Here is a 13,322-nt window from a genome sequence, read left to right as displayed (position 1 = left end):
AAACAAATAACATGTTTTGAGTTCTTGTTTTAAGAGATTCACATGCATTAACCTTTTAAATTCTAATCACAACTCTATTAGGAAGGTATAATCACTATTTCTACTTTACAGATGAGAAAACTTAGGCATAGAAAGGTTAAATAACTTGCCTAACTCCACACAACTAAACAGTGAAGCTGGGATATGAACTCAGGAGTCTGATTTCAGAGCCTCAACTACTATCTTAGATTATACCTGACCTCTAACCTCAATGAATAATGTGACCCCATAAGAGACTGGGGGATTACATTTCACAGACAACATCCACCCATCCAACAAGTACTTATTAAGTAAATACTTCCAGAGAAACAAACATGAAAAGAGACAAATAAGATCAATTCAGATAGTCAAAGTGCTGCAATGGAAATAGGAAAAAAGTGACACTGAATATGTGGGAGGGTAATTTTAGACAGTGGTAAGGTAAGGGCCTCTCTGAGAAGACATTTGGATGGAGACTTAAATGATAAGACAACAGTGGCCATGAGGAAAACATTCTAGACAGAGGAATAGCCTGTGCAAAAGTCCTATGGAGACAACAAGCTTGGTATGTTTGAGGGACAAAAAGGCCAGTGTGCCTAAAGCAAAGCAAAATGACAAGATGAAGTTATAAAGGGGTTAGATTATGTGCTTTGGAGTCAAACTCCTTAGCTTTGAATTCCAACATGGCTACTTACTAGCTGTGTGATTTGGATAAGTTACTTAAAATCCTGTGTTACACTCTTGCTTTGTAAAATGAGGTTAATAATACATAGTATCAGCCTCACAGGGCTGTTGCGAAGATTACATTAGTTAATTTATACAAAGCACCTAACAGTATCTGGAATATAGTAGTGTCCAATAAATGCTAATATAAGCTACAATAATGAGTTTGGAGTTTAATTACAACAGGCAGTTGTTGGGAGATTTTGGGTCAGGAGAGATATTACTTGAATTACCTTAAAAAAAAAAACTGTCTACTTTTGGACAACAAACAAGGGGATGAGGAATAGAGGATACTCATTAGAAAGCTGGTAAGACATTGTTTGATTTGCAACACAGTTTGAAGGAAGGGCAAAAAGGACTTACTAATGGTTTTGATGTGAGAGATGCAGGCAAAATTCTACAGTGTGATATAGTGAATATGAAAGCTATTGGTACTGACTTCTTAAAAGTTCAGGCAGAAGAATAATGAGATAAAAATGTTACGTGTAAATTATTTGGCAACTGTTTTACCTACCTAGGAGGTTCTGAAGGGAATAGAATTATAGCAGGTGGGATTATGTATTTAAAAATGGCATACTATGTGTAACATACTGTGATTAATGAAGAGGCAAAGTCATTCAACAAATATCTACCAAAGATCTTGTATGTGCCAGGTAGGTTGGGACTATATTCCTTCAAGGTAGAGGGGAATATATACATCACACATGTACAGTGTTAAGTGTTGGGGGTGGGAGCAGAATGAACACACAAAAGAAACAACAGAGAGTAGATAAAGAAAGGAGTAGCTGAAATCAATGTTGGTAGAATGATGGAAGCAAATCACAGTAGAATTACCTATCTGGGAGATAGTGGTTGCTTATCTGATAATCCTGCCTTGGTTTAAAATCAGAGAATATGGTGAACCAGAAATACTACACATGTAAGGAACACAACTAGATTACTTGGTTAACAACACTTTTCTTCAATCTTAGTTAAAGGGAACTTTCCTTGCTGAAACAAAAGCATGGCTTTTTAAAGGATATAAAAGAAATGAGATCTGGAAGGAAATCTGTAGTAGAAACATGGCCTCCACGTAGTCAAAGAAGGAAAATTAGATTCAGAAATGGTAGGGTTACTCTTTCAGCTTTACCATTCTCCAAACTATAGTGTCAGTCCCAGTCGATAAATTACAACAAACATTAAAGGAGATAGACATAAACGGAAGAATCTGTGAAGCCTTTGTTTGGTATATATTACACAAAGCGCCTACCATGCATTAAGCCCATAGTGCAATGGTGGAGACAGATATGCCAACAAATTATTCAAATACAGTGTATTAAATATGCAATGTAATTAAATAGAAAAAAAACCCGCGGGTAAAAAGAAAGGCTTGACAATGTTGGGAAAGATTGTAAGGGTTTTGTTGAGGTGACATTTAAGTTGGGCCTTGAAAGATGTATAGGAATTTGTCAGTCGTCTAGAAGTTCAACCAGAGGGAGGTCAGAAGAAGCCTAGAGCATTGAGGAACTGCAGAGACACTCCGACTGGTTTGGTACCGGGCTGTGCAATGACAGAATGAGAGGCTACGAAGTCATTCAGGGGCTGGAGAGCACAAGGTGTGCAAGTGTCTCGTATGTCACAAGGCAATATGGCACAGTGGCTAGGAGACCAGCTTCGTTCTCATTCGGGCTCCATCTCTTACAAGCTGTGCGATCTGGGCACCTGCATGGGCCTCAGCGTATCCATTCGCAACATGGGAATAATAGTCTGTTCCTTATACAGGTGCTGGGAGGATTAAATGACTGAATGTGTATCGATCAATGAGCACAGCGTCCGGCTCATATTAGGGGCTAAATGGGAATGTATCGTCATTACAATGATTACCAGTCCAAAGCTCGGTTTCTGAGGAGCCCCCAACGACCTCCTCCCAACTCCTACGGCTTGGGAAGAAAAGTTAGCTCGGGTCGGAGGCGCGCCCACTCCCCACTGCTCCGCCCTCCCAGGCCTCAGATCTTTCCGTAGAGAGCAGGGGCCGGGCCAGAGATGGGGTGGACGGGCCCGGCGGGCAGGAGACACGCCGCCACTTACCTGGGCTGGGATCTCGCTCCTCGTCCTCTGCTGTCCCGCGGGCCTTGAAGCCAGGCGGCAGCGCCGGTCCAATCAGGTCCCTGGCCATCCGCGGTGGCACACACTGGTAACGGATACAAGTTTGTGCACGCACGTCAAATTTAGCCTAAAGACATCCCGCGATCCGCCGCGAAGGCTGGAAGTTTTTCCGGCGCCGATCAATGACGCAGCAGCGTGTGGTTGGCTGAGTCGTGTAGTTTGCGGGAGCGGAAGTGACGCCTAAGGCTTGCTGCACGGTCGCATGCTCGGCTCCGGACATAGTGGATGGCATGGCTCAGCCGGCTAGTGGTTTCGTGAGTCCTACGGGATGGCTTCCGGCTCCCGAGCTGACTCCCACGTTAGGACCCCTGAGCAACACTGCCCAGCTGCCGAACAACTGGATGCTCTGGGGCATGCTGCCGCCACCGCCACCGTCGTCGACTCCTGCAGCCAGGTCAGAGCCTTCCTCGGAGACACAGCGCCGCAGTGATGCCCAGACTCTCTCCGGAGCGCCACCCCCCTTCGACGCCCAGATTCTTCCTGGGGCGCAGCCCCCCTTCGACGCTCAGTCCCCCCTTGATTCTCAGCCTCAACTCAACGGCCAGCCTTCCTGGAATTTCCAGGCTTTGACATCGTGGTACTGGAGACAGTCTCCTAATATTTTTCCTCAGCATCAGAAGTCCTACAACCTTCCCGGTAGGCTATTGTTCCTTGTCGTAGCACCCCTTTACTTTGTTACCCCGTTCTTCCCTCTCCTATTTCTCCCTTTGCTCTCTCCACTCTGCCTTGCATTCTTGGAGTCTGGTCGTTAATGTCTCAAAATATGTTCAACTAGAATATTTTTCCCGCCTGTTTATTCAGTTTAGCAGTTATTTATTGAATTCCAACTATGTACCAGGAACTGGGAATATAGCAGTGAAAAAAGTATACAAAAATCCTTATCATTATGGAGCTCAATATCTCTGTAGTGTAGGAAGACAGACAATAAGCAAAATAAAATATTATGTAATAGAAGGTAATGAGAAGGTAATGCTGTGGAGAAAGTTAAATCAAAGAAGAATGCTAGGTAGTGTAGTTTTTTTTTTTTTTTTTGATACAGAGTCTCACTCTCTTGCCTGGGCTAGAGTGCCGTGGCGTTAGCCTAGCTCACAGCAAACCTCAAACTCCTGGGCTCAAGCGATCCTCCTGCCTCAGCCTCCCGGGTAGCAGGGACTACAGGCATGCGCCACCATGCCCGGCTGATTTTTTGTATTTTTTGTTGTTTGGCTAATTTCTTTCTATTTATAGTAGAGACGGGGTCTCGCTCTTGCTCAGGCTGGTCTCGAACTCCTGAGCTCAAACAATCCACCCACCTCGGCCTCCCAGAGTGCTAGGATTACAGGCGTGAGCCACCACGCCCGGCCTAGGTAGTTTTAAATGTCACTGTTAGTCATAAGGAAGGTGACATTTGAGCGAAGACTTCAGGGAGGTGAGGGATCACAGCCATGTATACATGTGGGAGAGTATGGATACAAGGGGAAGGAACTGCAAGTGCAAAGGCCTGGGGGCAGGAGCTGTACATCAGAATGGGAGCCAGTGGGGCTAGATAGGACTGAGCCTGGGGTACAGTTGTAGAAGAATGGGGAAGAGGGTAAACCTGGTAAGTCCTTGTAGGTAGGCCAGGAGTGGTGGCTCACGCCTGTAATCCTAGCACTATGGGAGGCCGAGGCGGGCCGGATCCTTTGAGCGCAAGAGTTCGAAACCAGCCTGAGCAAGACTGAGACCCCCGTCTCTACTAAAAATAGAAAGAAATTAGCTGGACAACTAAAAATATATGGAAAAAATTAGCCAGGCATGATGGTGCATGCCTCCAGTCCCAGCTACTGGGAGGCTGAGGCAGGAGGATCGCTTGAGCCCAGGAGTTTGAGGTTGCTGTGAGCTAGGCTGACGCCACGGCACTCTAGTCCGGGCAACAGAGTGAGACTCTGTCTCAAAAAAAAAAAAAAAAAGCCCTTGTGGGTAGATCATGGGACTTTGACTGTTCCTGTTGTGAGATGAGTAGTACAGGAGAGTGGCATGACCTGTTTTATGAGGATTAAGAGGATTTATGTGGCTGCCAATGGGAATTGGCAGAAAGGGAGACTAGTTAGGAAGCTATTGCATTTGACCAAGTGAGAAATACTGGGGACTTGGACCAGGTGGAGCTCAGGGGATGGTGAGAAGTAGTTGGATTCTATTATAGATGCAGGCATACCTTGGAGATATTGTAGGTTTGGTTCCAGACCACTACAATAAAGCAAGTCACAAATTTTTTGGTTTCCCAGTGCATATCAAAGTTTATACTAGAGTCCGTTAAGTGTGCAGTAACATGTCTAAAAAATGTATGTACCTTGACTAAAAAATACTTGATTGCTGAAAAATTCCAATGATCATCTGAGCCTTTAGCAAATCATAATCTTTTTGCTGGCAGTTGGTTTTGCCTCCATGTTGATGGCTGCTAATTGATCAGGGTGGTAGTTGCTGAAGGTTGGGGTGGCTGTGGCAGTTTCTTAGATGGCAACGAAATTTGCCTCCTTAATTGAGTCTTCCTTTCACAAAAGATTTCTCTGTAGCATACAATGCCTTTAATAGCATTTTATCCACAGTAGAACTTCTTTGAAAAATTGAAGTCAGTCCTCTCAAACCTTGCCACTGCTTTATTAACTAAATTGTGGAATATTCTAATGTTAAGTAAATTTATGGAATATTCTAAATCCTTTGTTGTCATTTCAACGTTTACAGCATCTTCACCAGTAGTAGATTCCTTCTTAAGAGAGCATTTCCTTTCCTTATGCATAAGAAGCAACTCCTCATTCATTAAAGTGTTATGAGATTATAGCAATTCAGTCATATCTTCAGACTCCACTTCTAATTCTCTTGCTGTTTCCACCACATCTGCAATTACTTCCTTAACTGAAGTCTTTTGAGACAGAGTCTCACTGTGTTGCCTGGGCTAGAGTGAGTGCTGTGGCGTCAGCCTAGCTCACAGCAACCTCAAACTCCTGGGCTCAAGTGATCCTACTGCCCCAGCCTCCCGAGTAGCTGGGACTACAGGCATGCGCCACCATGCCCGGCTAATTTTTTCTACATATTTTAGTTGGCTGATTAATTTCTTTCTAATTTTAGTAGAGGCGGGGTCTCGCTCTTGCTCAGGCTGGTCTCGAACTCCTGAGCTCAAACAATCCGCCCGCCTCGGCCTCCCAGAGAGCTAGGATTACAGGCGTGAGCCACCGCGCCCGGCCTAATGTTGATATTTTGACCTCCTTCCATGAGTCATGAATGTTCTGAATGGCATCTGGAAGGGTGAATCCTTTCTAGAAAGTTTTCAGTTTACTTTGCCCAAATCCATCAGATGAACAGCTGTCTATGGCAGCTGTGATCTCGTGAAGTATGTTTCTTAAAAAATAAGACTTGAAAGTCCAAATTACTCCTTGATCCATGGACTACAGAATGGATGTTGTGTTAGCAGTTATGAAAACATTAATCTCCTTATACATCTCCATCAGAACCCTTGGGTGACCAGGTACATTGTCAATGAATAGTGGTATTTTGAAAAGAATCTTTTTTTTTTTTTGAGGAGTAGGTCTCAACAGTGGGCTTAAAATACTCAGTAAACCATGTCATCCAAACTTTGTTGTTCCATTTATAGAGCACAGGCAGAGTAGATTTAGTCTTATTCTTAAGGGCCCTACTAAATGAGCATTGGCTTTAACTTAAAGTCACCAGAATCACTAGCCCCTGATAAGAGAGTCAGCCTGTCCTTTGAAGCTTTGAAGCCAGGCATTGACTTCTCCTCTCTTGCTATAAAAGTCCTAGATGACATCTTCCAATAGAAGGCTGTTTCATCTACATTGAAAATCTGTTGTTTAGTGTAATCACCTTCATCAATTATCTTAGCTAGATCTTCTGGATAAAATACAGCTGCTTCTTGTCAGTGCTTGTTGCTTCACCCTGCATTTATATGTTATGGAGATGGCTTCATTCCTTAAACCTCATGCTAGCTTCTGTTTATTTTTATATTTTATTTTTTGAGGTGGGATTTCTGTTGCCCAGGCTGGAGTGCAGTGATCATAGCTCACTGATCAAACTCCTGGGCTCCATTGATGCTCCCACCTCAGCCTCCCTAGGAGCTGGGACTACAGGTATGGGACTACCACTCCCAGCTAATTTGCTAGCTTCTAACTTTTTTTCTGCAGCTTCCACACCTCTCTCAGCCTTCATATTATAGAATTAAAGAGAGTTAGGGCCTTGCTCGGGAATAGATTTTGGCTTATCAGCAAAGCCTTTCTTATGATTCGTGTATTCACTGGAGTAGTGCTTTTCATTTCCCTCAAGAACTTTTTCTTTGTATTCACAACTTGGCTAACTTTGGTGCAACAGACCTAGTTTCTGGCCTGTTTTGGCTTCTGACATACCTTCCTCACTAAACTTAATCATTTCTAGCTTTTGGTTTAAGATGAGATATATATGACTCTTCCATTTACTAGAACACTTAGAAGCCATTGTAGAGTTACCAGTTGGCCTAATTTCAATATTGTTGTTTTTCGGTATAGGGAGGCCAGAGGAGAGGGAGAGATGGGGGAATGACTGGTTGGTGGAGCAGTCAGAAAACAGACGTTTATCGATTAAGTTCACCATCCCATACAGGTGTGGTTTGTGATGTCCCAAAACAATTATAGTGGTAACATCAAAGATCACTGATCACAAATCACCATAGTAGATGTAATAATCATGAAGAAGTTTTGACGTAATGAGAGAATTACCAAAGTGTGATGCAGAGACATGAAGTGAGCACATGCTCTTGGAAAAATTGTGCCAATAGACATGCTTAATGCAGGGTTGCCATAAACCTTCAATTTGTAAAAACTGCGATAAAATAAAACGTAATGAAATGAGGTATGCTAGTGTATTTTAAAGGTAGGGCCAATATGATTTGCTGAAAGATAGGCTATGGGATGTGAGATAAAGAGGAGAGAAGGATAATTTAAAGTGTTTTGCCAAACAACTGGAAGGGTGGAGTTGCTGTTAATTGAGGTAGGGAAAAATGTGGATGGAGCAAATTTGGAAGGAAGACCAGGAGTTGAGTTTGGAATATGTTCGTGTCAAGTAGAGATGTTGAATAGGCTTTTAGCTATTGGTCTGTACTTTCAGCGGATATTTGTGGCTGGAGCTATAAATTTGGATGTCATCAGAATATAGATCATATTTACAGCTGCAAGATTATTCATTTAAAACCATTCTCCACGTCTGCATGAGATTCAATTTACATTAAATTAAATCCAAACAATCATTTACTTTGTGCCTGATGCTGGGAATATCAGCATCGGCTAAGTCAGGTGAGCTAGGTTCATAAGCATAAATCACAGTACAGTGTGACAGGTGATAGAGGCATGTATAAAATAGGTAATTACAGAGTGCAGAGGAAATTGGGAAATGCTTTCACAAGAAGTGTCTTGGGAGATGTGTAGGATTTGGGAAGAGATTATTTTTTAGGTAGAGGCAAACAGGTGTCAGTACAAGGCAAGTTCTGGAGATTGCATTGTTCTCGTGACTAACGCAGAGTATATGGAAGGTATGAGGAAGAGTAGGGTAAGAAAATAAACTGGAATCTCATGGAAGGACTCTAGGAAGCTGTCCTAGTCTGTTTTGTTCTTCTATAACAGAATACCACCTACTAAATAATTGATAATGAACAGGAATTTATTTGACACATGGTTCAGGAGGTTGGGAAGTCCAGGATTGAGGGGCCACTCAGGCAAGGGCCTTCTTACTGGAAAGTATCACATGGTGAGAGAGTAAGAGAAGGGGCTGAACATGTCCTTTTATCAAGAATCTATTCCTGAGATAATTATTCCCACTCCCATAATAATGACGTTAATCCATTCATGAGAACAGAGCCCTCATGACCTAATAATCACTTCTCAACACCGCTGCATCAGGGTTTAAGTTTCCCACGCATGAACTTTTGGGGACATATTTGAACCATAGCAGAAGCCATTTGAAGATTTTTGAGCCAGGTTGTGACATGACTGGAGAGTTACTTCTGTGGTTGTCAGTATGCAAGGTCTGTTGGAAGAGAGGACTTAGGCACTGGAAGACAATCTGAAAGCCTGGTATGGTAATCTAGGTGAAAGATCAAGATTTCTAAATTGGGTCATGGCAGTAAGAATGGAAAGGTGCAAGGGGATTTGAGAGGAGATGTATTTCATAAGGTTTTCCTGGTGTGAAATTCATGCTGAAGGAGCTGTATTAGGGATTTTACTGGTTACATTTCTAATATTTGAAATAACCGAAGGAATTTCATCAGGTTAGATTGTCTATTCCTGTACTTAGATGCTGAAAGCATCTATGGACATGTAATCTCAACAGTCTTTATGTGGAAAATATTTATTTGGACCAGGTGCAGTGGCTCACGAATGTAATTCCAGTGCATTGAGAGGCTGAGACTGGAGCATTGCTTGAGGCCAGGAGTTCCAGACCAGCCTAGGCAACATAGTGAGACCCCATCTCTATGAAAAAAAGTAGCCAGGTGTGGTGGCATGTGCCTCTAGTCCTAGCTACTCTGGAGGCTGAGGCTGTGATCGTGCCATTGTACTCCAGCCTGAGGAATAATTCGAGTGAGACGCTGTCTCTAAAAAAAAAAAAAAAAGTGAAATGTTTATCTGGTAGACTAGTCTTTATCTTTCTTAACTTGTTTGTGCTACTATTCTTCCTGAAAGGAGTAGTTGACCAGAGTTTTTACTCAAATATTTGTGACATGTTATGGTAAATAAAATTTAAAATAGTTGTATAGTTGCAAACATTCATGGATCTCTTTTTGTTTTTTAGTTAAACATTCTCATTTTCCACGAAAATATGATGCAAAGTTCACTGCCTTCAACTCACCTCCCAGTAGAAAACAGAAGCGAAAGGTATTTTTAAGATGTTCTTGAATTTGACACTTTGGTCCCATGTCACTGTTTCATATCTTGCATTCTGTCTTAACTGTCTGAGTGTTTTGTGTCCATTGTTGACACAGTGAAACCTTGCTATAAACAGAATTTTTAAAGGATCTTAGCTGTAACTAAAAACTTCAAGCAAAATCTTTTTGAGACATGGAGAAATTATGGAAAAAGAAAGTATTGAATCCGTTTCAATACAGTGTCAGGAGTGAAAATAATTGAGAATTATGATTACAGATAAATGTAAATGTTATTAAACATTCATAAAGTAGGAAAAGTAATATTACTAGCAGGTTGGGAGGGGAGGGATGGAATTTAAGGAGAAGAATAGAAGTCCAAACTTTTTCTGTTATAAAGTTGAAAGCATGGAATTAAGAACAAACTATAATGACACAACTTTTTGATTTTCATGATTTTTTTTTAACATAGAAGGATCTTTTAGGAACAGATATTTCTGCGATAAAAAAGCAGTTCCTGAGACCATTTTCTATATGGTCTAATGTTGTAATTATCTTTTTTGTTTTATGTTTAAGTGTGAAAATAACAAGTTGGAAATCAAAAATAACTAATCTTTACCTAAATGATTCTTCCCCCCCATGATCTAAAAAATACATATAGTTACTTTTCCTAAAAGATGAAATGCTATTTTTATTCTAAATATTTATTTTTAGGTCATCTTGACATATGCTGTACTAAGTCTTAATTAGATTACCAATTTGAAATCTATTGATAGTTTATGTTAGCTCTACTTAGTTTAAAAATTTTTTAAATCATGGATGGCTCTTAACTAATATATTTGCTAAAAATAAAATGAAGAAACAGAATCATCCCTTCATTAGAAATATATTCAGAAATTTCTCCCACATCTAAGGGTAATGTGAAAAATCAAAGTATATATTACTTAGAAGGATAGCTGTATTTTTATTATTGATTGGAGATTTTTTGTCAAAAGTCTAATTCCTCTTTGTTTTTGTTTGCAGAAAAGAAAGGAACCAGTTTTTCACTTTTTCTGTGATACCTGTGATCGTGGTTTTAAAAGTCAAGAAAAGCATGACAGACACATGTCTGAACATATAAAAGTAGGTTCTCTTGGTTGTTAGGAAATTTTTGTAGGAAAATGGCCTTCTATTTGTATATTTGGTAGAAATTCCAAGTTTGTTTTCGTTAAAAGTTTATAGTTTCATAGGAATATAGTTTGATAACTTGACAAATGGAGAGAGTGACCCTGGGATTTGCAGTTTGAGGATGGGGAACCCACTGCTTCTGGAAGAGGTAAGGTGGCCACAAGGACAGGAGATCTGGCAGCTCTCTGTGCACCTCCACTGCTTGGTAAGAGGCTGGGCCTCCGCTCCAGTTGTCCTGTGCAGTTTGCGAGTTCTTTTCCTTTGAAGGCTGCCCTTGACCATTAAACTACACTGTGTAATTTGGCCATGCCTATAAGGATGGTCCAGACCTTATTAAGTACTTTTAAAAATAATTTAACCAGAATGTTTAAAAAGTTAAAAAGAAAATTGTTGGGGTGTGGAAAAGTTCTCTTTCCATTTGTGAGAATGTCCCTCATTCCCATAAAATTAAGAACATTTTACATCATTGCTGATGTCATGCTTTCAATCAAGTGGAGAAGTAAATGAGATGTATTATTATACCATGTATTTTGAGAGTGTCATTCCTTTTTAAATGCAGCTCTGTTTTGGAGTGATCCTTGTTTTGCTGCTGACATAAGTAGGTAGTGATAATGCCACATGGATGGGATATCTATGTAGTGTGGCCAGAATATGTTTGTGTATGTATGGTAGAGTAATTTTAATATGAAGAACATTTGTCTTTTTTTTTAAAATTCTTATAGTGTCCTGAAGTAGATTGCTCTTTTACTGCACATGAGAAGATTGTCCAGTTCCATTGGAGAAATGTAAGTTCTGTTTTTTTTTAACCCTATCTTTTTTTGGTGCATACTCCTTTTATCGATCTGTTATCATCTTAGCTCTTCATTTACATAGCCTAGTAATAAGTAACATTCATGGAGTATTTTGTAAAGAATTTTTACATCTCTTATTCAATTTTATCCTCATGAACAACTATGTGAAGTAAGTAAATATTGGCCCCATTTAACAGATTTAAAAAAAAAATGACTTGCCCGAGGCCTCAGGACTGAATTTTGTACTTGAGTTTCATGACTCCAAATTCTATGCTGTTTTACTACACATGCTGCTTCAAATTGTCATATCTACTCATTTCTTTAGCTATCTCCCTCACTTTTGATTGGTAACTCATTCATTTGAGTATTTAATGTCATTTGAGAAAATGAATGCCATAGATGCTTTGGGTCTAAAATTGTGTTACTCCTTTTTTCCTCTATCAATAGCATTAATCTAAATACATGAGAAATTGTTCTTTTTCCTTTGAAGGAAAAGTCATAAGATGAATAGATAAAAACTGCTTACTTAATTTTAAAATTGTATCCAACGTTAAATTTACTAGTAGAAACAAACTGTCTAAATTAGTGAAAGGTATATGATGTGCTTCCTGATGTTCAGCAGGCTTTTTCTCCCTAGATGCATGCTCCTGGTATGAAGAAGATCAAGTTAGACACTCCAGAGGAGATTGCAAGATGGAGGGAAGAAAGAAGGAAGTGAGTAAAGAGTTCAGAACTAGTGAAATAACTATTTTACAGTGGCAAGGCTTGTTAGTGTAGTTAAATTCATTGAATTCCCTTATAATGTTGGGACTAGGGAGCAGGACTGTAAGCTGTATTATATGAGATTATTACTGAACATAGTTTTGGGGATACCCAGTAGGAATTCTTGATTTAAATAACAAATGTGTTATAATGGCACTGCATGTTATTCTTTGAAGGGAGCTACCACATGTCACCTATTAGATGTTCAGTGGCCGAAGCAGTAATGGGTGGGTGCTCTTATCGAAATACATACTTAGCTATGTTTATTCTTTTGATTGTTTTTTTCAACAAAAAATTGTTGAATGATTGCTGTCTGTTAGGCAAAGGGGGTACAGTGTGAACAAGATATACACATATTTGTCCTTAGCTATGAAAGATCAGGAATTCATTCCTGTAATTAAAGTTTAAGAAATTTGAGCTTTACCATGTGACTTGTGATTTCACATTTATTAAGGAAGAAAGTTTAGTTGATGTCTAGCTATAACATACTTAAGAAAAATCGCACTAGGACACTATTTTACTGTCTTCTCAGAAAGGACCTAGAATACTTTATCCTGAAGCAGAAGACTAAGGCAGAACTATTAGAATGATCAGATGCACTTTTAAAGTCAAATACTGCTTTCCTGGAGTTAAAAAACAAGAAGAACCTGAGATAAAAAAAAATTATCCTTAAAGGTCAAGAAAGATACTTAAAACTCTTTTGAGCAGCAGGTTACATTTGTATTTTGTTCAACTTAGTTTAAGTTTTCAGTTTAAATCCACTTACATTTGGAGTGATGTGCCAGGCGTGAACAAGTTCGGCGCTGCCCTTTAAGGCTTTAACATGAAGATTCAGAACTAACAGAACAAATAGAACTCAG

The 13,322-nt window shown here is 40.1% G+C and overlaps 2 protein-coding genes across 3 annotated transcripts in view; one reads left to right on the top strand and one right to left on the bottom strand.

The window, feature by feature from the left end:
* GPALPP1 (GPALPP motifs containing 1) overlaps positions 1–3,014 on the bottom strand; it is a 28,037-nt gene extending 25,023 nt beyond the window's left edge. For both annotated transcript variants that reach the window (XM_012648539.1, XM_012648545.1), the window contains exon 1: positions 2,809–3,014. In XM_012648539.1, the coding sequence (XP_012503993.1) occupies positions 2,809–2,896 (88 nt within the window). In that variant the 5' untranslated portion in view covers positions 2,897–3,014. The remainder of the gene's footprint in view (positions 1–2,808) is intronic.
* Positions 3,015–3,086: 72 nt separating this feature from the next.
* The window catches only part of NUFIP1 (nuclear fragile X mental retardation protein interacting protein 1), a 43,240-nt gene continuing 33,004 nt past the window's right edge, over positions 3,087–13,322 (top strand). Inside the window, exons 1-5 of the mRNA XM_012648687.1 lie at positions 3,087–3,522; positions 9,673–9,755; positions 10,766–10,864; positions 11,632–11,694; positions 12,338–12,414. Coding sequence (XP_012504141.1) covers positions 3,117–3,522; positions 9,673–9,755; positions 10,766–10,864; positions 11,632–11,694; positions 12,338–12,414 — 728 coding nt within the window. The 5' untranslated portion in view covers positions 3,087–3,116. The remainder of the gene's footprint in view (positions 3,523–9,672; positions 9,756–10,765; positions 10,865–11,631; positions 11,695–12,337; positions 12,415–13,322) is intronic.

Source organism: Propithecus coquereli, unplaced genomic scaffold, assembly GCF_000956105.1.
Source record: "Propithecus coquereli isolate 6110/MARCELLA unplaced genomic scaffold, Pcoq_1.0 Scaffold11, whole genome shotgun sequence".
In the NCBI taxonomy this organism is placed as follows: domain Eukaryota; kingdom Metazoa; phylum Chordata; class Mammalia; order Primates; family Indriidae; genus Propithecus; species Propithecus coquereli.
The sequence above is the reverse complement of the archived record's forward strand: the minus strand, read 5'-3'. Positions and strand labels throughout refer to the sequence as shown.